Source organism: Scomber japonicus, chromosome 21 (assembly GCF_027409825.1).
Source record: "Scomber japonicus isolate fScoJap1 chromosome 21, fScoJap1.pri, whole genome shotgun sequence".
Lineage (NCBI taxonomy): Eukaryota > Metazoa > Chordata > Actinopteri > Scombriformes > Scombridae > Scomber > Scomber japonicus.
Genome location: NC_070598.1, coordinates 12,692,937 through 12,712,762, shown reverse-complemented (window position 1 = coordinate 12,712,762; position 19,826 = coordinate 12,692,937). Strand labels below are relative to the sequence as shown.

Sequence of the window (19,826 nt, the reverse complement as noted above, 5' to 3'; positions counted from 1 at the left end):
TTGCCATATTATTCTTCTCTGGAGTCATGACATGTGACTTGATTGCATCTTTAATGTAAAATATTGAATACTTTTTGTCTCATAACGTTTTAAAATATGCACACATTTTCGGGAATTGAAAATATTGAAAGTAGCCTATGAATATTTAAGCCAGCGGCTGGAAACGTCATCAACACCAGCAATAGCTACTCCCCCCTGTTTAAAAAGATAGGTGGCACTCATCTCCTTTAGTTTCACTGCCTGTGATAGTAATGAGTATGTGACACTGACAGAAAGACAGGCAGCATCAATGCGGAGGCAGAGGAATATGATTGCGGGTGAGTCAGACCCTAACCAGTCCCTGCTCTGTTGTATGAGTTATTGGCACTGTCAGACTCAGAGTGAATTTAGTGCTTTAGACTTTTGGTGTTGGTTTGTAGCCTAACATTTTTTAAATGATAGTGGGATAATACCAGATTTTGTAGCCGGTATTTGGAGATTATTATAATCTATAATAAAGGTAATTGATGTTTAAATCAATTATTCAATCATCCCTGCATTCAGCTGCTGTTTGACAGCCGGTATGAGGAAGCTCATAGCTCAGACATTCAGTGGGAAACTTGAGAGGCTTACACTTATCTGTGTATTAACAATGATGCCCTACTAGAAAGAAGAACTGTTTAAAAATATGTTTAACTATATTTGTGTATGTCCCTTCATAACCAAAACAGTGGGAGTTAGAATTTTTCAGACCTTAAAAAACTTGTGGAAAAAAGGAGAACCAACTTCTAAGGGCATACATACAATAAAATCAAACAATTTAAATTATTTAAAACAACATGAAGACATAAAGTAAGCTATGGATTTATATTTACATCAATATTGTTATTATCTAGTCCTTGTTTTGCATCAAACAGGTTTCCATGTTTGCTTTTCTCATGTATTTTTCTTTAAAATTTTAATTTCATTGAAATTTCATTTTTGAATGGCCTAAAGTAAATACATACAAAAGCTTGCAAAGAAAGTTAGAATTTATAATAAAGTTACAATTTTCTGTCTTTAAAGCTGTGCTCCTGCTGTGTGTAGCCGGAGTGTATTCTGATGGCAGGGCTGCGCAGAGTCAGGACTGTGTACCGACTGTTGAGGTGAGAATTGAAACATTTCATTATGTCTTCTTAACTGTGCCTAGCAAGTTTAAATACATCAGGTAGGCTATAGCTTAGTATTTCAAAATTCACACAAAGTTAATTAGTCCAGTAATCCCGATGTGTGACTCAGACATGAAATGTTCATGAATTTATGAACAAACTATGGACAAATACAATCTAAGCCATATAGAGGAGACAGGGATGGACATATATTTACAAGTTCTTAATTAAATTTCCTAAGCCTTAAAAGGTATAAAAGTCTTAAATTGAATTTACAAAGATATTACTTTTTTTTAAATAAATATTTTTTGGATAAACAACAATGAAGTACAAGTGAGATTGGTGTGACGGTGTAATTTGCAGGCAGGAAGCTGTTCAATCCTTTTTTTTATATCTGAGTTTCAGTACTCTCTGTCTGACCTATAGAAAACACTGTCAGTAATGTAGTTAAAGTAACTGGGAGGCTCAGCGACTCATGAGTCTGACAGAGAGGATGGACACTCCACAAAAAATATTGTACATTTTAAGCAAAAACTTAAATTGATGAATTATTTTGTAGTTGTTTAACCCTTTCATCAGTTTTCTGCCACTTGGTTGTTCCAGTCCCATTAATTAATTAGTTATATTACTAGGAAGTAATTGTGGGGAAGCACAGACAAAAATGTGAAAAAGAAATCTATGTACTTAAGTAATTTTAGGTCACCGTTGTACATAATATGGACTCACTTAGAAAGATTAAAACAAAATTGCATGTTAGAGGCTTTAAAACATGAGAAACCCTTTATAGGTCATTTTAGTTTTTAACAGCCAGCTATTTAAAAAGCACACAGGCTTGAGACAAGATGTTATTCAGTTTTAAAGTCACCGTCACACAATCATAATGTAACTTTGTAAAAAAAAAAGAAAAAAAAAAGTCACAGAACACACGTTTATTTTGATAGACATGAGTTAGTTGTTAATATTTTAGTGAAATTAACACAAACAACCTGCTGCTTGGAAGGTTGAAAAACTAAAAATAGATGATGGCTGAATTCTATTTAGCTGCTTCAGGCTCCGCACATTATTCGTGCTGGCTATCTGACTAGAACAGAGCTGTCGTTACTGTTAGTAGTAACAACTGTGCCCTTCATATGACGATAAGTCAAAATACAAATTTTACAAACATGACAGCATTTATTGAATCATTAATATGTCTGTCTGATATAACAATTGTGGTCCAGTGAAAACAGGATTGACCCATCATTCTGCTACATTACATACAAAGTACTTAAATACTGAGTTTCATCTTTCAGGTGGCATGTTTTCTACCAGCTGAGTATTTGAATGCATCTCGTCTTGTCAGCGTAGAGGTGCGTGCTGGTAAGAAACTCAGTATCTCTCTGAAGGGCCTCTATGAATACTCTGACTGCCAATGGATCCGAGGAACTGACGCAGTAAAAGCAATGTGAGTTAATGTCTGTTTTTATGTTTAGGTCTGTTCACTTTTTTTAATATGTAAAGGTTTAAAGTGACACTTTTCTTCAAACCTCAACAGGAGTTTCAGTGACTCCATCATCCTACCACCTCTGTCTGGGACAGATTCTGGGGAATACACGCTGAGCTGTGAGGCCGGCAATGGGACCAGATTCTCACTGTCTGTTGCTCTGCATGTAGTGATGAGTGAGTAGCAGCTCTCTTTGACACCTCTACTACAATAGCACATCATATCCAGACACCACCCAACACAGCCAACAAACACTTGAATGATGTTGATTAATGTTTCGGTTATGCAAAACTAGCCTTGTTACCCAATAGTTATGCAATGATGTTAACAATTTATTTTATATTTTTTCTAGCACGTCCCACAAAACCACAGCTGATACTAACCGATACAGAGAACGATAAGAAATCCCCTTTATTTAAGTGCAAATCTACAGGCTCCCCAAAGCCCACCCTCAAATGGTTTAAGTAAGATTTTATATATTACATCTGGATGTACACTGAAGAGTATGTGTAATTCATAATAATGTAGTCCACTGACTCCAGCTTTATTAAAATAACATCTTGTCATTGTATAATTGTGTGAATAATTATGGGTCTCTTCCTTTTGAGCAGAAACGTTGATGGGACAAATTTTGGTGGAAACATTGAAACTGCAGAGAGCACAATAACGTCTGTTGACTATATTAATAGAGGAGTGATGTGTTGTGCTACTAACCCTGAAGGACAAGAATGCTCCCAACTGTATGGTAATTAAATAATAACAAGTTAATTATATCAATCCTGCAAAAGATTAGTCCAAATCCAGTAAATAATTGCGTAAAGTTGCATCTACACAAATGCACAACACATGTCACAAACTATTACCTGATGATAAAGCTTGTTTTTCTGACCTGAGGCCTTGCTGTATGTTTCAGACCTAGATATTAACACCATGGGAAATAAGGTTTCTAACGTGACCCTGACTCCTGGTCAGTCTTTACTACTTCGCTGCCGACAACATCGTAAGCCATTTACGTATTCTTCGTTAATGTGGGAGAAAGGCACCACAAGCATAGATCCCAAGACATCAGGATGCCTTTCTAAAAACAAAGAGGAGGTATTGCAATTCTTAAAGATTCACCATCCCTACTACAAATTGTTTTTTCTTGTAAAAAAAAAGTGAAGTATTTCTGTTGATGCTTGTTTTAACTTAGCCTAAAACACAAATCACAAATTCCCATTGAAATTTTAACAAGCATGTCTTTTTTCCCCAGATTTGCATTGAAAAGGATGGACATTCAACCAGTCAGATGGCCTACCTGTTAATCGAATCAGTCAGTGTGAACCACACTGGCATATATACCTGCAGGAATCAAGTCAACAAAACAAAGTCTGTTAATATTTCTGTCCAAGGTTGGTAGAATTTACCTCATGACATTATTCTTTCTCTAATTTCAACTGTCAATAATCAGTGACTTTCTTTTCTTGCCTCAGCCAAAGATTTCCTCTCTGTTAAGCTGGATGACAGAAGAATTGTACAAGCATCCAACTCCTGCTTGCAAGCTAATGTATCCTACCAACCGATACTGCAGCGCTGTACCTGGGAGGATCCTGATAAAATTAGGACTAAATGCACCAGGGAAGAATGGGTAACAATGCACAGGTAGCTGCATGCAATCAATCAAACCTCTGAGCTCAACAGTAGCAGGAACTCAAAAAAGGCTAGATATCATATCAAAAATATGATGTATGACCCTGTCTTCTTAGGAATGTGACGCTATGTAATCATCTCAAATCTGGAGAATATAAGTTGCACTTAGAGGCTGGAGGACAAAAAGAAACAAAGACTGTATCTGTGTGTGTTATAGGTAAGAAAGACTCCATTTTATCATTATTACAGCATCTTTTTCAGTATATTTTAGTTAGCACAAAGCTTGATTTCCCACTGACTTTGTTTCAGACAAACCAAAGTTCAATTTTAAAACGGTTGATAATAACTTTACCATTGAGACCTGGAGCCATGTGCCAGCAAATTATTCTTGGATGTCTTGTTCCACCAATGTCAGGTATGATTACTGTCAGAGCTGCACAGGTTAGAGGACACTGTATCCGCGATGGACAGACACTCAGATTCAAGTCCCTGCTCTTTGTTTTTTATTGCAGCTGTGAAACCGACTTTGACTGGAAGGAGGTCAACGGCACTGCTCAAACAGACTCAGAAGTCTCCTGTAACAAGACAATCAAGAGCTCAGTCAGCAGACAGAAGGTGGATGGAGAAGACCAGATAAAGTTTTGCATTACTACCTTGGTTGGCTCTGAGTGCAAAATATTCCCAGTATATAAATGGCCTTCACCTCAACAGTCCATTGGTAATGAGATTTATTTCATCTGTCAAAATTATTAAATTAAATGGTCTAGTTATTTTATTTTTTTATGTCTTTATAGACTGTTGTTGAAACATTGCTGTTTTTTAGGTTCTTCTCCTCCTGTGAACGACAACTCGACGGTGCTGAGAACAGTCTGTTTTGGCCTGCTGTCGGCTTTGATTGGTGTCAGCATGGTGCTCACGTACTTTGTCAAAAAGAAGGTATATATAGTAGATATCTGCACACGTACATATGTATAAGTAGTACATGTGTCCACACGTACATATGCATTTATAGTACATAGGTGGAAGCGTATAAATGTATATATATAGTGCATATGTTCACACGTACAAACACAGACACAGATGAAGACATGACGCAAACCTTTTTTTGCTGCCAACAGAAACCCCAGTATCAGCCCCAGCTTCAGATGCTCCAGATGGTTGGGCCCAATGACAATGATTACATTTACATCAACTTCAAGGACTTTGAGTATGACTCAAAATGGGAGTTTCCAAGGGAGAACCTGGAATTAGGTATGAATGCTATTAATACCTGGCATACACCAGACTTTTTTTCTTGTTTTCTTGTTATTGTTCCTAACAATGTGCAAATGGAGTTACACATGGTGCCTGCAAGGTCTATATATATCTGAGACAGTACTGGTGTCCTCCTCAGGTAAAGCACTGGGCTCTGGGGCTTTTGGAATGGTGGTCCAGGCTACAGCTTATGGCATTAACAAGCCAGGAGTCTCTCAGCAGGTGGCTGTCAAGATGCTTAAAGGTCAGTATTTCACATATTTGATCTGTGATGGAAATGTAAAATGTTATGGAAGTCATTTTGACATCTGATCTGGTATTTTACCTTGCAGATAAACACCAGACTGTGGAGAAAGAGGCTCTGATGTCAGAGCTCAAGATGCTGACTCACATTGGTCACCATGCCAACATTGTTAACCTGCTTGGGGCATGCACAGACACAGGTACATTTAACACTGCCTATCAGCTAATCGCACCTTTGTTCAACCAATACCACCAGCTAATCACATATGAGATTTCAGAGCTAACAATTAAATTACAATGTACAGTCTTAAATCAAAGTTAGTAACTTTATTTTATTTGATCCTGAGTATTACTGTTATTTTTACTGTGTTCCCCATACAGGACCCATATATCTGATCTTCCAGTACTGCTGTCATGGTGATTTGCTGAACTACCTGAAGAACAACAGTAAGCGCTACCACAAGTCTGTGACTGACGCTTTCAACAAGGACCGTTTCAGGAGCCTTTACCACAACCTGCAGCCAAGAAAAATCTCCAGGTAGGAATAAAACCAAATATCGGGGAAGGAGGAACAATATTGTTTAGCAATTACATTACATTTATAATCATGTGTATTTTCTCAGTGAGAAACAAACAACTGTGGACAACTACGTGCCCATGTATAGTTCTACCACTAGAGGGCAGGAGGACATCGCCCTCCTCACCATCAACAGTAACATGGACAGCTTTGAAGGTCAGAGAACATGAACATTTCTACTCCGACAAACTAGATTATAAACATGTAGAGCTAATTAAAGTTCACATGGAATCTGTTTGAGCAGAGTTGTGTTGATCCTAACTGATCCCAGTTTATCTGCAGACCCAGCGATCTTTGAAAACCTAGATGATCAGACAGAAGATCTGGAGGCCCTGACCTTTGATGACCTGCTGAGCTTTGCCTACCAAGTGGCAAAAGGCATGGATTTCCTCTGTGGGAAAAATGTATGGGACAAAGAGCCACACTGTGGAAACTCCCCATAACATATGTCAACTCCACACACACATACATACACATACATACACATCAAGTAAATACCTACTTCACTGGTCCTGTCTGTCTGCAGTGTATCCATCGGGACCTGGCAGCTCGAAACGTGTTAGTGACAAAGGGCAGGATGGTGAAAATTGGTGACTTTGGACTGGCCCGGGACATCGACAACGACTCCAATTATGTTGTGAGAGGAAATGTACGTCAAATGATCCCGCCACACTTGTTTTACATCATTCTTTTGTTGCCCTGTCTGTGTTTTTTGTTTTCAATGTGAACTAATGTGGCTTTGCTGTGCAGGTGCGTTTGCCAGTGAAATGGATGGCACCGGAGAGCATCTTTCAGGGGATGTACACCATGAAGAGTGATGTGTGGGCTTATGGCATCCTGCTCTGGGAAATCTTCTCACTAGGTATACCCTATTTTAATGAGCAGTACATTTGAAATAGAAGCACACAATCAATCCTACACCACGATTAACACAAACTCTGTCTCTGTAAACTGTTGTTTAGGTGTCACTCCTTACCCAGACATGAAGGTGGATCACGTGTTCTACTCAATGATCGAGAAAGGATTTAAAATGGAGTGTCCATATTATGCCAACCAGTCTGTGTAAGTGTCTTCAGTCTGTATGCAACCCACATGGGTCTCTTGTAAATTAATTTATGACACTGACCAGTTTCAGTCTTGACAAAGTTGATATTTTAATCACTTGTACAATAATGACAACAGCAAAAAAACAGTATGAGACTGTATGAATGATTTAAATCATGGTGGGCAGTGTCACCAACTATTTTCCTCAACCTCAATATATACTTGATAACTGAGAATGCTTAAAGAAGTCTTTCTAGATACATGAACTTTGCATATACCTGTGAAAGCTTCATCATGTTTGTGTATGTCTCTCCTCTCCAGGTATGAGATTATGTGTAAGTGTTGGGCCCTGGATGCCTGCCAACGCCCTTCCTTCTCCAAAATTGTGTCTTTCATGTCTGGCATGCTGACAGACAGAGAGGAAAAGGTAGGCCTGTAGAGCACAGAGCCATTACTGGAGACAGTTTAAATCTGACTCAGACTGAACATTAGCAGCTTCATTCTCATCTCCTTGCCTAATAAAAAGCTCCTTTGTCTTTCAGCTCTACCATAACATGCTCAACGACTACTCCTGCGACTACCAGAACGCATCATTCACTTTGGACATTTCCGCCTTGACAAAACAGAACGAGAACAAGACGCAGTCAGTTAATGTCTACTGTAAGGCTCACGCGACTGAAGAAAGCAAAGTAGAAGTTTGCGACTCAGACACTGTGGAAGCTGAAGAAGAATTTCTGAAGACATCTGGTACGGAGTGATCACTTATCAATCTTTGTCATCTGACATTCAAACAATTTTGTAAATATTTTAAAGCAGGGTACATATTTCTCATTGAAATACAGTTACAATACAATGCAATTCCTTTGTAAGCTATTATCTGAATGCATAAAACATATGTAGCATATATTTTACAATTGTTTTTTCACAAACTGCAGACCATAGATTTTTACTTATGTTATATTCTCACTAGGAAAATATGTTGTAAATACCATATTTTTGTATTTTTAGGGGGTTATTTTGTGCAGCTAAAAATTAAAATCAGGTTTCATGAAATTATAAATATTCTCAGGACTTTTTAGGCCTTTACACTGTAGCAACTGATGAACTTTTTTTTAAAACAAATATGTATTATATATCACATTGTTAATTCACATATGGGAACTTTTTGCTTTAATATATTTTTAGGCTGGGAAATGTATGATTTGAAATATTTTCATGGATCTTTTTACAGTACCGTATCATGTTTAAGCATTATACCTGCAATAAAATGTACTATATTAAACGAAAAACTGGTTATCACAATGGTTTCCAATGGTGTACCTCTGTCATGTCCACTATGCATCACTCTACAAAGGTTATCGTTATTGGATTTTAGTTTCAAATAGGCTATTGATTTAGAGGAGTAACAATTCACTGTTTTACAAAAAGAGCAAGATTGAAGAAATGTTGAATCAAAAGATGTGTTTTGGCTCTCCCTCAGGGTTCAGCTGGGAACTGCCAGTTACTTTATCAATGCACTAAGAGACCGATAGCCCATGATGGAGGAGCCAATCTCAATGTACCACACCATTTACACCTGACATTAACATAGGGAGTGGGTCTAGATAAAACACCTTAATGCAGGTGTAAATGCACTCAACACACTTCATAGTTGTTTATAATTCTTCCAGCTCCACCTATCCAATTTGCATGTTGAGATCTGATCACAATTTAAGCACAGCTGAGAAAACGATGACACTTCTTAATATCAGGTGTAAATGCAAAGACCAATTGATTGGATGGCATTATCCAGATGATGTTGCCTATCCAAGTCTACAGATCACAACTTAATACCAGATGCAGATGGGGCCTAAAATATAGGTAATTTAAACTCTTTAATAAATAAATCTTTTTTTTTCAACGTTAGATTTTTGGATGTTGATCTGACAAATAAAATATTAACCCCAGCCAGGCGAAGGGGGCTTGTTCTGTGTGTCCAACAGTGCGTTAACCTTGTAGCGAGGGGTTTGCACGGTCATGTCCAAAGGTCGCCACACACTGCCCGTGCGTCTAGATACTAAACAGTGTCCGCGCATGAACATGGAAATCGCCACAGTAAACGGTCTTCCTTATGAGGATTTTGTGAATATTTTCGGCAATGTGGTGGAGAAATGCCCCATTATAACAGCCGCTGTGTGGTCAAGGCGTCCCTTTGTGAACATGAGTTCTTTAGAGGCTGCTATCAGTGAGTTCATTGATGCTCTGCCAGAATCAGGTGAGCTACACTTTGTCATATTTAGCGTTTTAGAATAGGCCTATAGGTTAATTCTGCGCGTAATGGCTCTAATCAGTCCCCGTATGTGTGTAGGTAAAGAGGGGATCCTCAGGTGTCACCCGGACCTCGCTGGCAGGGACCTCCAGAGTGGCACCTTGACACCGGAGTCACGCGAGGAGCAGGCAGGAGCCGGAATGGATGGGCTGGACTCCACGGAGCTTTTACGCATGGCTCGGCTCAACGAGGAGTACAAGGTGCGCTTTGGATTCCCATTTGTCATCTGCGCCAGGATGAATGACAAGGCGACCATCTTACAGCAGCTGTCCGAGCGGCTCAGGAACGAGCGCGCGATGGAGAGGGCGCGTGGCATAGAGGAGGTGAAGAAGATATGCCGTCTGCGTCTCCAAGGTCTCGTGCTCATTGACGCACAGAATAAATTATGATATTGGACGTTGTGCCAGATTTACCACTTCGATGTAAAGACTGATGCTGCTGACATGTCTTTATAGGCTGTGATATTTGGTTTATTCCAAATGTATTATGCATTATTCATTCATCATACTGTACAATGAATTATTCAAACATGTGGATCAGTTATTCTAATTTAACAATAAGACATTATATAACCTATAGGCTTATATATACACAAGTGAACATCAATAACCTAATATAACAATTTTTAGCAGTAATGTACGCATATGTACATTCATAAAGCTCATTGTACACTACTGACATGTCTCAGATGAAAAAGAAGGCACTTAAAAACTCTTGCAACCACAGTTCGTGCGAGTCCATCTTTCTGCTGCCTCTAAAAGATTGTCTCAGCATGCCATCTGGTGTCCAAAGAGTCTCAAAGCATGTAAGGGAGATGAAGAAGTGTCCCCTCTGTCCAGTAAATGACAGTTAATGGTATCCAATAAAAAGTGGCTGCGATGATCCTTAAGGGAGGTTAAAGGGGTCCCTGGAAAAATGAGAATTTTAGTTAAATGCCATTTCACATCCTAATTCTGGGATAAAGCGGTTTCACTTTTTCCACCCTAAAGCTTCCTAAAATATCCACTCAGATGGGGGTCTATCAAATGTAGGTCTTGTGCTGGTCTATTTCTGTTGGTTTTCCGTCGTGCAATATGAGTTTAGTTGCCAGTCTTGAGAATAAGCGCCTGCTGTGGGTCTACGCGGGCTCTCTGGAGCCAGTGGCGGACAGAGTGTGGCCGTGTAGCGGGGAAACAGGGGGCGTAGTGATGTGAGGGACCCCGCCCGCAGCCTCCGCTTGGTCTCCAGAGGTGATGGAGGAGTCCTGGTCCGGATCGACGCCCCTCGCCCTCCTCCGGTCCTCTTCCTTCTTCCATTTCATGCGCCGGTTCTGAAACCAGATCTTGATGTGGCGCTCGGTGAGGCTCAGGGTCAGTGCCAGCTCCACGCGGCGCGGCCTCGAGATGTAGCGGTTGAACAGGAACTCCTTCTCGAGCTCCAGCAGCTGGGCGCGCGTGTAAGCTGTCCTCGTGCGTTTGTTTTCCTCAGTCTCCGCCATCACATAAGGTCCTATAGAGACAACCAGAGGGGTAAGAAACTACAAGAAATATAAGATAAAGCTTATATTTTAAAAAGCAATGAAATTAGTATATGTATTTGATTAATTATCAGAAAGTTACTCATTTATTTTGAGTGAAAATTATTATTATGACCATTAGGAGTCACAGTGTGTTTCATGACAGCCAGGATAAATATAATCCCCTTATGTTGCGGTATTAACAATAAAGTCGGGTACTTGAGGATTAACCAACAGTAATAAATTAGCCTACAGGTGTAATGTTTCAGCGCAAAGAGGCTTTCTCCCAGATTAAATTTGGAAACAGGTGACACAGCCAGCTGCAGCATTACTACGCGGAAATATGATGTAAAAGCTAAACCTCAAATTTAGTTTTTGTATACAGATCTCTGAAGTGAAGATTATAAAAAAAAAAAAGTTAAAACAAAATAATATGCCTTTGTCGCACCACCTGTGCATCCACATCTAAAATGAATCCCACTTACCAATTATTACAATCAAAAGCGAAATAGCCACAAAAGCGCAGTTTATAATTGATAAAATATTGCGGTTTATGATATCTGAGAGCACAAACACAGTCCCTGTGATGTGGTTTTGTCAGATTTGTACGCAAATGTTTTTTTAACCTCTGAAATGCTGTATTGCTATGTATTTAAAAGCGGAACAATCGACTTTTATATACTATTAACACCAAACTATTTATTATATTGATCGTCTATTCAGAATCCAGTGAATCTATAACCCGAGTGGGACCGTTTCTCTTTCCTAAAAAACAAAAATAACAATAAACACTCAAAATATTTCAATCGCAACAAGAATAAATGTATAAATATTATTTACATTTTTTTTACATAGCTAGTGATAGGCTAGCACATATCAATGTAAATTTGGTCTACATTTGTAACCTGCACAAACTTCAACTAAACAAATAAATCCCTCGTCTAGGCCTATTTTATTCATTCAAATTCTGTTAGGACACTACGTGACGTGAAAACATTTTTGCTGTTTTTGTGAGGATACAAATTGAGACACAGTTTTAAGCCCAAATAGGACATATTTGCGCTATTTGGTGAACAAAATGAGGCAATTTAATAAAATGAGACAATCTGTAAGTACTGATAAAGTAGTAATAACGTAATGATAATGGCAGATTTGACTCTTGACGTCCTTTCTTTTTTCCAGAAACTTCCCCCTGACTGTCTCTTTGAAATGAGAAAAAAAATCATTTTAATGATGTAATGGAATATCTCATTTCTAAACCTACTGAAAAAAATACACCAATAAATTGGTTAAAATATCCATAATGTGCTGTAATTATCCTTTCCAACAATAATTTACATTTCAAAAAAAGGGGTGCGCAAATATACAGGCTACGATGTCACAGAAGAGCAATCTGTAAGCCTTTATCGACTTTTGGTCAATAATCGATACAATATGTATTACATCATATAAGTGAAGAGGGGAAAAAAGGTTTCTTAAATTTAGTCTGACTTGAAAAAATGTCAGAAAACTTCGTTAGACTGGCCTATTTAAGGTGAGGGAAGTGTTTGGTCTGGTGCGTCCTTGAGCGAACCCGCTCATTAGAAAACTATACTTCCATTTGTAGGCCTATAACTGAAGCTTCATTAAATCAAAATGTCCTTCACTGACAGAAAAATAATAAATACATTTATTTAATAATTAAACTTAATGTGGAGGGTTTGGTTAGACGCAAAGTGTACAGACTAACAATCATTGTTGATGTACAATTTCTATTATGTGATAAAACCATATATAATAAATTTGGGTGCTTTACAGACCAAATATGGTTTACGTTACGTTAATATACGAAAGCCACATTTTTGTGACGATAAGACCTGATAAAAGCAAGCAGAGAACTTCCGGGCCTTTTACAAATTTGACTGACAGGGTAAACTGAAACACCCAGGATAATATTGTTTTGAGTATGATGTCATTTGGGCCTCAGAAATAGTCATCTCAGTTGTTAGTGCCATGACTACAGAGAAATGTTGTAAACACAACCTTCCATGTATTTCAATTTGAAGTTTGGTGAGGCCCACTCAGTGATTGTCTTACAACCAAATACTGATTTACAGGGGTGTGGAGAATTACCTGCCCACTGTCCCTTCCAGGTGTGTGAGTGGGATTTTGTGGTTTTCATCCAGGGGAAAGGGAGATGATATCTGTTCTGTTCCCCCGTGTCTCCATAACCTGCTGTAGGCTGGAGAGGCTGCTGCTGGAGCCCCTGCGGGTGGTGGAGCTGAGGAACACCTGGATCCTCCCGCATAGGTAGACTGTACGCAGGGGCAATGTCAGGAAGGCTGGCCGGCTCCAAGGCTCCCATGGACGGCGGTGTGTAGACGGAATGGACCTGCCTGCTCATGTAGAGGCAGGGCGGCGGGCTGTGGCTGTAGTCCTCGCCCTGTGATCTCTGGTAGGCACAGGAGTCTTTAAAAACCTGCGAAGGGTAGTAATGATCTTCCCGATTCATGGCTGCCGAGGACCCGAGGCTGTGTTTGCGCGCACATGTACCGTACCTGTGCCCTGCAGCCTCGGCGTGCACCTTTTGCTCCACCTGCTCCTGGCACAACTGCGAGGCCCTCACTGCTCCACACAGGTGTGTCACTCGGTCACCATGTGACTCTGCAGCGACCACACCATTGGTTTCACTGTTTGCTCAAAACGTCAGGCCTTGCTATAGCCCTCAGTTACCAGGATATTCTGCAGCTTGTGGGATTTTTCAGCAAATTGAACAGAGCGTCTGTCAGCGTGTAAATCAATGCCACTCTGTAAATACCGCAGCGTTTACCTGCATCCACCTGTGTTTGTCCAGGTGAATCCGTGGGACCCTGCCTCCACACAGATCTGTATTAATCTGATTCAGCCTAAAGCCATCGATATATTTATATGGATATATTTCTGGACTGATCAATCGATAGGTATGCGCTCAGACATTGGTTGACCCATAAGATAAGAGCCTTTGATAGAAGCACGGTTGTCTTGGAAACTTGAATGAAAAGCTCAAACACAATAGCCTATTTCCTCAGACCTTTTTTCATCTGTCTTGCACCTTCCTGACTTGGTGACTTTTAAAATGTTCCCATTACATGTCTGTAAATGCATCATTTAACACCATTTAGCGGGCCCGGGCTTACAGTCCCCGCACTACGGGGGCCTCGGCGATAACAAACACGGAGAAGCTGCTCGTCGCTCCACTCTCACCGTGTTTGCTGGCCATTAGCCTTCAGCGGCTGAGTGTATGTGCGTGTTCGCCCCATTAAACAACCGCTCTCGTGGTAAACCAATTAGGTTGGAGTGAGCAACAGAACTCAATTAACAGGCTTGTGCGTGATGCGTGTCCCCCACACAAGCAGCGAGCTAGCCTGTGCGGTTTGTGCCACATTTGTACCCACATTTTGAGCCACAGTCGGGAGTGATTTTCTATTTTTCCAGGTAAACCTTAGAGGAACAATGTGCTTTCACCATAACAGTGTGTGTGTATCTATAGGCTATTTGCACTGAGTTCTTCAAAAGCGATTATGGCACTTTCCACGGTATCTTAATGGGGCACTCAGCGATGCAATAAAGTTCAAGTAAACCAATTCTATACAAATCACCAACCTCACTATGGCTTAATGGTGTTTATATTTGATCATTGTTTCAAACAGGAAGGAAACAGTTAAGCGACGCTATTCTCCACTACAGTGGAGACGGACAACGTGATTTATGAAGCGTGAGGAGCGTAAAAACGCAATTTCACTGAGTTTTCCGGACACGTCATTTTACATAATGGCTTAAGCGAGGAGTGATGTAGCTCCACTTTGCTATATGGGTAATCACGTGGAGTTCCAAACCAAAGAGACTGCTGCGTTTTATAAAGCTCTCTGTAGGTAGAACAATAAAAAAAAAAGACTATGCTTAAACACATGGAGACAGGCCAAATGGACAAGACGGATATAAACAGCATTACAACCTTTCAACGCTTCAGTAAATGTCCATCTGTTATCCTGAAACTCCTCTGAACCCACTAAAACACATGGAAATACTGTATTTAAATACTCTATCATATTATTATTATTATTATTATTGTTATTATTATAGTTGATAGTATAGTTAATAAATTACCGAGTGCTTGAGATCACTTATTCAAGAGGGCTTGGGCACCTGTAGGAGTGTCAGGAAAACAAGATTTTTTTCTCCTTTGACAAACAAAACCGTTTCTGATAGCTGTTATATGTATGTTAAAAAAGTTTACCCAGTGGCGACAGCAGCATGGCTTATGTAAACATTATGAGCAGTGAATAATGGCAGAAGAATGGTAATCATATTATAATTGAAATCCAACCCGCTGGACTGGAGGTGAAACAGAATGACACCAAACCACGAGTCCGTGTGAGGAAAGAAATTCAATAAACAACAAACAAAAAGCTCCAGATTCAAATGTCAAACACCTTTGTTGAAAGTTATCTGGACTAGAACGGCCACTTCATATTTTTTTTCTGTGGAAATATTACATAAAGATTTGAACTCGGCTTCAGGCTGTATGAGAAATCTGAAATAAACCTAAACACCCTCAAAAGTGAAACAGTAATTTAAAAAAAAAAAATAGTCCTTCATCTGCAGGGAGTCAAATTATTGTCTTTTCTGTCTCTTCCCTCCATTTGCAACATGCCAGCCATGTCCTATCAGCCCACTGGCAGGTCTGTAGAGCATGCTGGCCGGTCAGAGGAGAGTCCACCTCTTGTGTTTCCTGGACAGGGAGTGGCTTCTGGAAAAGCAGTGTTCCTGACCTGCACAGACGTCCTTTCATGCACGAAGTCAGCGTCTGTCTTTGTCTGTGCTCGGACCGTCCTTCCCGTGTCTCCGGTCTCTGTTGTCTTTTTGCTTGTGGCTCCTTTCTATGTCTCTATCCTGCTTCTTATCTTTGTGACTGCGGCTGCTCCTGTGATGTTTATGGTGTGCGTGGCCTCCATTATTCCTGTGATCTCTGGGAGGCGTTCTGCTGCGGCTGCGGCTTCTGTTCGGGGACTCGCTCCTCGGCCGACCTCTTCTTGCTGCGGGTTCACCGGTGCGCTGTTGCATGCCGGTAGAGCGCAGGGTGTTGAGGAGGAAGCGCTTGTTGGTGCTCCGCAGTGGGCATTTCAACCTGACAGAAGAGCAATAAGAACATTAAATACATTGGATTCAAATGAACACACCAACACATGATGAGGAAACTGAAATTTAATAAAGCAGATGTGTATTTTAGTAGACAGATTCCGTATGTGGAATAAATTACTGACTGTCCGACTTTTATTCAACTAAAGACAATGTATAGAGATCAAATAATTGGACTTCTACATAATTTCTATATCCCATGAGTACTGTTCTGCCTTCCTTTACTATTTGGTGGTATATGAGATAATGCATGAAGTAACTGTGATGGTCTATGAAGTGTTGTCTAATCACATACAGTCACATTAACTTCACTGTTCGATGATGAGCAACAGGAATTCATGACGTGCATTAAATCCTCATGACTCATAGTTAAGCTGTTCTTCTGCCTTATCCATGTCACTTCTCCAAGATGCTTGGAAAAACTATGCAGCTGTACGAGGAGAACTTCTGCCATTTTAAAAGGTTGTAGCATTTGAATTTTTCTGTCAACTACACTTTGCATGACATCAGTTGACAAATTCAAACTATTCATGGCATCCTCACTTTACCTTTAGAGCCTAACACATTTGCACAGAACTGCAGATGATCCATCAATTAGTTGTTTCAGGTCTTCTAGAAGCTTAAAAACTCTGTCATTTAGTAAAAATGAGTATTAATCATACACAGAAGGCAGCACAAGAGCTCACGCAGTGCTGACATTAGTTTAATTAGTTGAGAATATGCCTTAGTAGCATGAACCTAAACATGCCATAAGTCAACTACACACTCAAAAGACACATAAGAGTGTTTACCATCCTGCAGGGCCCATGGTTTCAGCTCTCACCCGAGCCCTGTCCGTTTCCTTGAGGAGCTCCTCCACTGCACGCCTGGACGGATACATAAAGAAAATTAATAATTTGGCCTAAAAAAATAAATCAAGTGAAGGGGAGAAAATGGGTTGAAGACAAATATGATACAAAACTTCATGGGGGAGCCAAGCCAAGGGGAGACATTTTTAGTTGTTTTCTATTCCTGGGTATACACTTCAAACTTTGCTTTTGTCACCAGGACAGTGATATCTGGATAATTACCCATTTCTAATTGGAAACAGGCTAATTTGAACATTTTCATTCACGTAGGCCTACAGTCAGAATAAACAACATATGAGTCACCAGATATGATGATGGGTGATTATATTTAGGGGCTGATTCGTGAAAATGGTTAACATCCATGGTCACCAACCCTGCTCCTGGAGAGCTACAGCCCTGCATATTTTAGGTACCTTCCCACTCTAACACAGCTGATCCTTATAATTAATTAGTTATCTAGCCCTTAACAAGCTTCACATGTTTTATAACGAGCTAATAATTAGAATCAGGCTTGTTAGAGTAGGGAGATACTTAATAAACATGCAGGGCAGTAGATCTCCAGGAGCAGGGTTGGTGACCACTGGTTTGCGTTAATCTAAAAAACTACTGATTTTTAAATGTTTTGCAGGCACTTGTATATAACTTTGAAATAAAATACATGTTCATTTTGATTCATATGCTGTTTTTTTTCTGACTTTAATTGAATGAAAATGTACTTACGTTGCCATTGGAAATTGGCAATGCAAAGTTTGAAAGGAGTAATATTTAGGAAATGACTCAAGGACAAAAAAAGTGTTAGAATGAGTCATTTAATTAAGTGAGAGAAAACAGACAGAGTGATGCATGCTATGGAGGAGAAAGTGAATCATTAGCATTATTAGTTTTAGTGTCCCGGTTTGAACCCGAGCTGCTGAATCAGCACAGTGGAGGAGACCTTTAACCGCACAGCACAGCCTGAGCCACTGAACTCCCACAACACAACGACCACAACAGCTGTATACCGCAAATATCCTCCCTCACATGGAGAGAGCGGTGTTAAGATTAAAGAGGGAAAGCAGCTACAAGTGTGTGCTCAGGCAGCCTTTAATGGACAATGAGCAGAAAAGCAGAAACTCACCTCTCCAGTTCACTGTCGTCTGCCATCGCGTTGTGATCAACGACAACTTATAATAAAGCTGTTTTAATTAAAGTCAATGGCTGTTTTTTAATTAAATTTTTTTTAAGTAGCGTCTTTTTTGTTTACTACTCTGAGAGGTCCTTCAACTGTGAGGACCCTGAGGTTTTTGTCCGCGATTATGCCTGATCACAAAAGTCTTTTTCTTTCATTTTTTCAACCTGTCACACCATCCTTGCATTTATATACATATAATTTTATCTTTTTTATAGATCTCAAATAAGATACATTCTTGAAATAAGATTTTGCTCATTTAAAAGAATATATATATTATTATTGTTGAATACATATAGGCCTTTATCTTTATTTTATATTCCAAAATCTACATGAACTAATGAAGACATTTTCAAATGAGAGATACATCTTACTTTATAAGAAATGATTTCCCTCATACATCATGTCAGTATCCATGAAAAACACCTGAACTTAGATTTTGGTGGGCTTAATGGGTATGCACTTACCCTAACAGTTAAAACATTAATTAGAAAAGTACTCAAAAAGTAATCAAATGTAATAATTTACACGACTTGAAATAATTGAAATAGTTACATGACTTATTACATTTTAAATAGGGTAACTAGTAATCTATAATCTATTACGTTTCTAAAGTAACCTCCCCAACCCTGAGTATAGGCTATAAGTAACCCTAACCCTAACCCTAACTCTGAATAAGTAAAAAGACATGAGTTACGAAATCACTAAAAAACAACAACTTTATTTTATTTTTATTTTCATAATAACAAAGTTTCAGACAGTATTACTTTTTCAAAAGTCTACTTTTATTGTATCATGATGGCATTTTACCAATGATACTTTTGTTTCATGCCACTTGTGTCCTAATGAACACTTTGAGGCTTCATTGTATGAGTAGTCAGATCATTTAACATTTAACAAATAGCAGTAGCAATACCACAAAACACAAACACTCAGTATTCAAGTACTTGTAATGCACTACTCATCGACCCATCATTATTAAGATACATGAATGTGTTAGCAGTATTTTAATGTTGCAGTTGTTGGAATTGGTGTTAAATTTAACTATGTTGTACTATTTGAGTAGTTAAATCTTCATCTACAGAGTAACTAGTAACAATAATAAAGCACATTATCAGGCACTTGTTGTTATTGACATGGAGGATAGCAGTTTATTATCATTCATATTATTATGAATAACTTACCAAAAGAATATATTTTCCCAAACTGCTGCTCTTTATGAATAACTTCCAATTAATGTAAAGACATACAGTTATTATCACTTGAAAGACTTCTATAAAAGGTGCCACAAAAAAGGTGACAAGAAGTGAGGGGAAGTTTCTCGAAATAAAGGAGAGGATGCCGTAATTTGAATGGGTTACATTTTTACGAACATGTTTGGAGGATGAAAATTAAATGACAAAACTATAAACTCATGATGAATCAAAAAAGAATAAAATAAAAATTATTTGGGGTGTTTTTTTTTGTTTTGTTTTTTGTGCAGGCGGCTCTGC

The 19,826-nt window shown here is 39.1% G+C and overlaps 4 protein-coding genes across 4 annotated transcripts; 2 read left to right on the top strand and 2 right to left on the bottom strand.

The window, feature by feature from the left end:
- The first annotated feature begins 289 nt into the window (after positions 1 to 289).
- On the top strand, positions 290 to 8,648 carry flt3 (fms related receptor tyrosine kinase 3). The gene is made up of 24 exons (XM_053342872.1): positions 290 to 317; positions 1,066 to 1,124; positions 2,420 to 2,571; positions 2,662 to 2,786; positions 2,963 to 3,074; positions 3,222 to 3,355; positions 3,524 to 3,705; positions 3,863 to 4,001; positions 4,083 to 4,251; positions 4,356 to 4,456; positions 4,549 to 4,654; positions 4,752 to 4,957; positions 5,063 to 5,175; positions 5,358 to 5,490; positions 5,633 to 5,737; positions 5,826 to 5,936; positions 6,118 to 6,274; positions 6,360 to 6,469; positions 6,596 to 6,717; positions 6,840 to 6,962; positions 7,064 to 7,175; positions 7,276 to 7,375; positions 7,679 to 7,784; positions 7,900 to 8,648. The coding sequence occupies exons 1-24, from the start codon at positions 290 to 292 to the stop codon at positions 8,113 to 8,115; spliced, it is 3,021 nt and encodes a 1,006-aa protein (XP_053198847.1). The 3' UTR covers positions 8,116 to 8,648.
- A 741-nt stretch (positions 8,649 to 9,389) lies between these two features.
- Positions 9,390 to 10,390, top strand: urad (ureidoimidazoline (2-oxo-4-hydroxy-4-carboxy-5-) decarboxylase). Its single transcript, XM_053342432.1, has 2 exons — positions 9,390 to 9,611; positions 9,705 to 10,390. Exons 1-2 carry the CDS (start codon positions 9,431 to 9,433, stop codon positions 10,052 to 10,054), a joined length of 531 nt encoding a protein of 176 aa, XP_053198407.1. The 5' UTR covers positions 9,390 to 9,430; the 3' UTR covers positions 10,055 to 10,390.
- Positions 10,391 to 10,524: 134 nt separating this feature from the next.
- Positions 10,525 to 13,837, bottom strand: pdx1 (pancreatic and duodenal homeobox 1). The gene is made up of 2 exons (XM_053342433.1): positions 13,273 to 13,837; positions 10,525 to 11,153 (listed from the first exon to the last, which is right to left on the bottom strand). The coding sequence occupies exons 1-2, from the start codon at positions 13,649 to 13,651 to the stop codon at positions 10,783 to 10,785; spliced, it is 750 nt and encodes a 249-aa protein (XP_053198408.1). The 5' UTR covers positions 13,652 to 13,837; the 3' UTR covers positions 10,525 to 10,782.
- A 1,230-nt stretch (positions 13,838 to 15,067) lies between these two features.
- On the bottom strand, positions 15,068 to 18,417 carry si:ch211-140b10.6 (protein POLR1D-like). The gene is made up of 3 exons (XM_053342527.1): positions 18,283 to 18,417; positions 17,109 to 17,183; positions 15,068 to 16,306 (listed from the first exon to the last, which is right to left on the bottom strand). Exons 1-3 carry the CDS (start codon positions 18,306 to 18,308, stop codon positions 15,979 to 15,981), a joined length of 429 nt encoding a protein of 142 aa, XP_053198502.1. The 5' UTR covers positions 18,309 to 18,417; the 3' UTR covers positions 15,068 to 15,978.
- Between the last annotated feature and the right edge of the window lie 1,409 nt (positions 18,418 to 19,826).

Excerpts from the sequence above, each read along its gene's own strand:
- urad (XM_053342432.1), top strand. The coding sequence starts at position 9,431 with ATGAACATGGAAATCGCCACAGTAAACGGTCTTCCTTATGAGGATTTT. Across the intron at positions 9,612-9,704 it reads TGATGCTCTGCCAGAATCAG|GTAAAGAGGGGATCCTCAGG; the intron begins GTGAGCTACACT and ends GTATGTGTGTAG.
- si:ch211-140b10.6 (XM_053342527.1), bottom strand. The coding sequence starts at position 18,308 with ATGGCAGACGACAGTGAACTGGAGAG. Across the intron at positions 17,184-18,282 it reads GACGACAGTGAACTGGAGAG|GCGTGCAGTGGAGGAGCTCC; the intron begins GTGAGTTTCTGC and ends GTATCCGTCCAG. Across the intron at positions 16,307-17,108 it reads ACCATGGGCCCTGCAGGATG|GTTGAAATGCCCACTGCGGA; the intron begins GTAAACACTCTT and ends CTCTTCTGTCAG.
- pdx1 (XM_053342433.1), bottom strand. The coding sequence starts at position 13,651 with ATGAATCGGGAAGATCATTACTACCCTTCGCAGGTTTTTAAAGACTCC. Across the intron at positions 11,154-13,272 it reads CTGGAAGGGACAGTGGGCAG|GACCTTATGTGATGGCGGAG; the intron begins GTAATTCTCCAC and ends TTGTCTCTATAG.
- flt3 (XM_053342872.1), top strand. The coding sequence starts at position 290 with ATGCGGAGGCAGAGGAATATGATTGCGG. Across the intron at positions 2,572-2,661 it reads ACTGACGCAGTAAAAGCAAT|GAGTTTCAGTGACTCCATCA; the intron begins GTGAGTTAATGT and ends AAACCTCAACAG. Across the intron at positions 4,457-4,548 it reads TGTATCTGTGTGTGTTATAG|ACAAACCAAAGTTCAATTTT; the intron begins GTAAGAAAGACT and ends ACTTTGTTTCAG.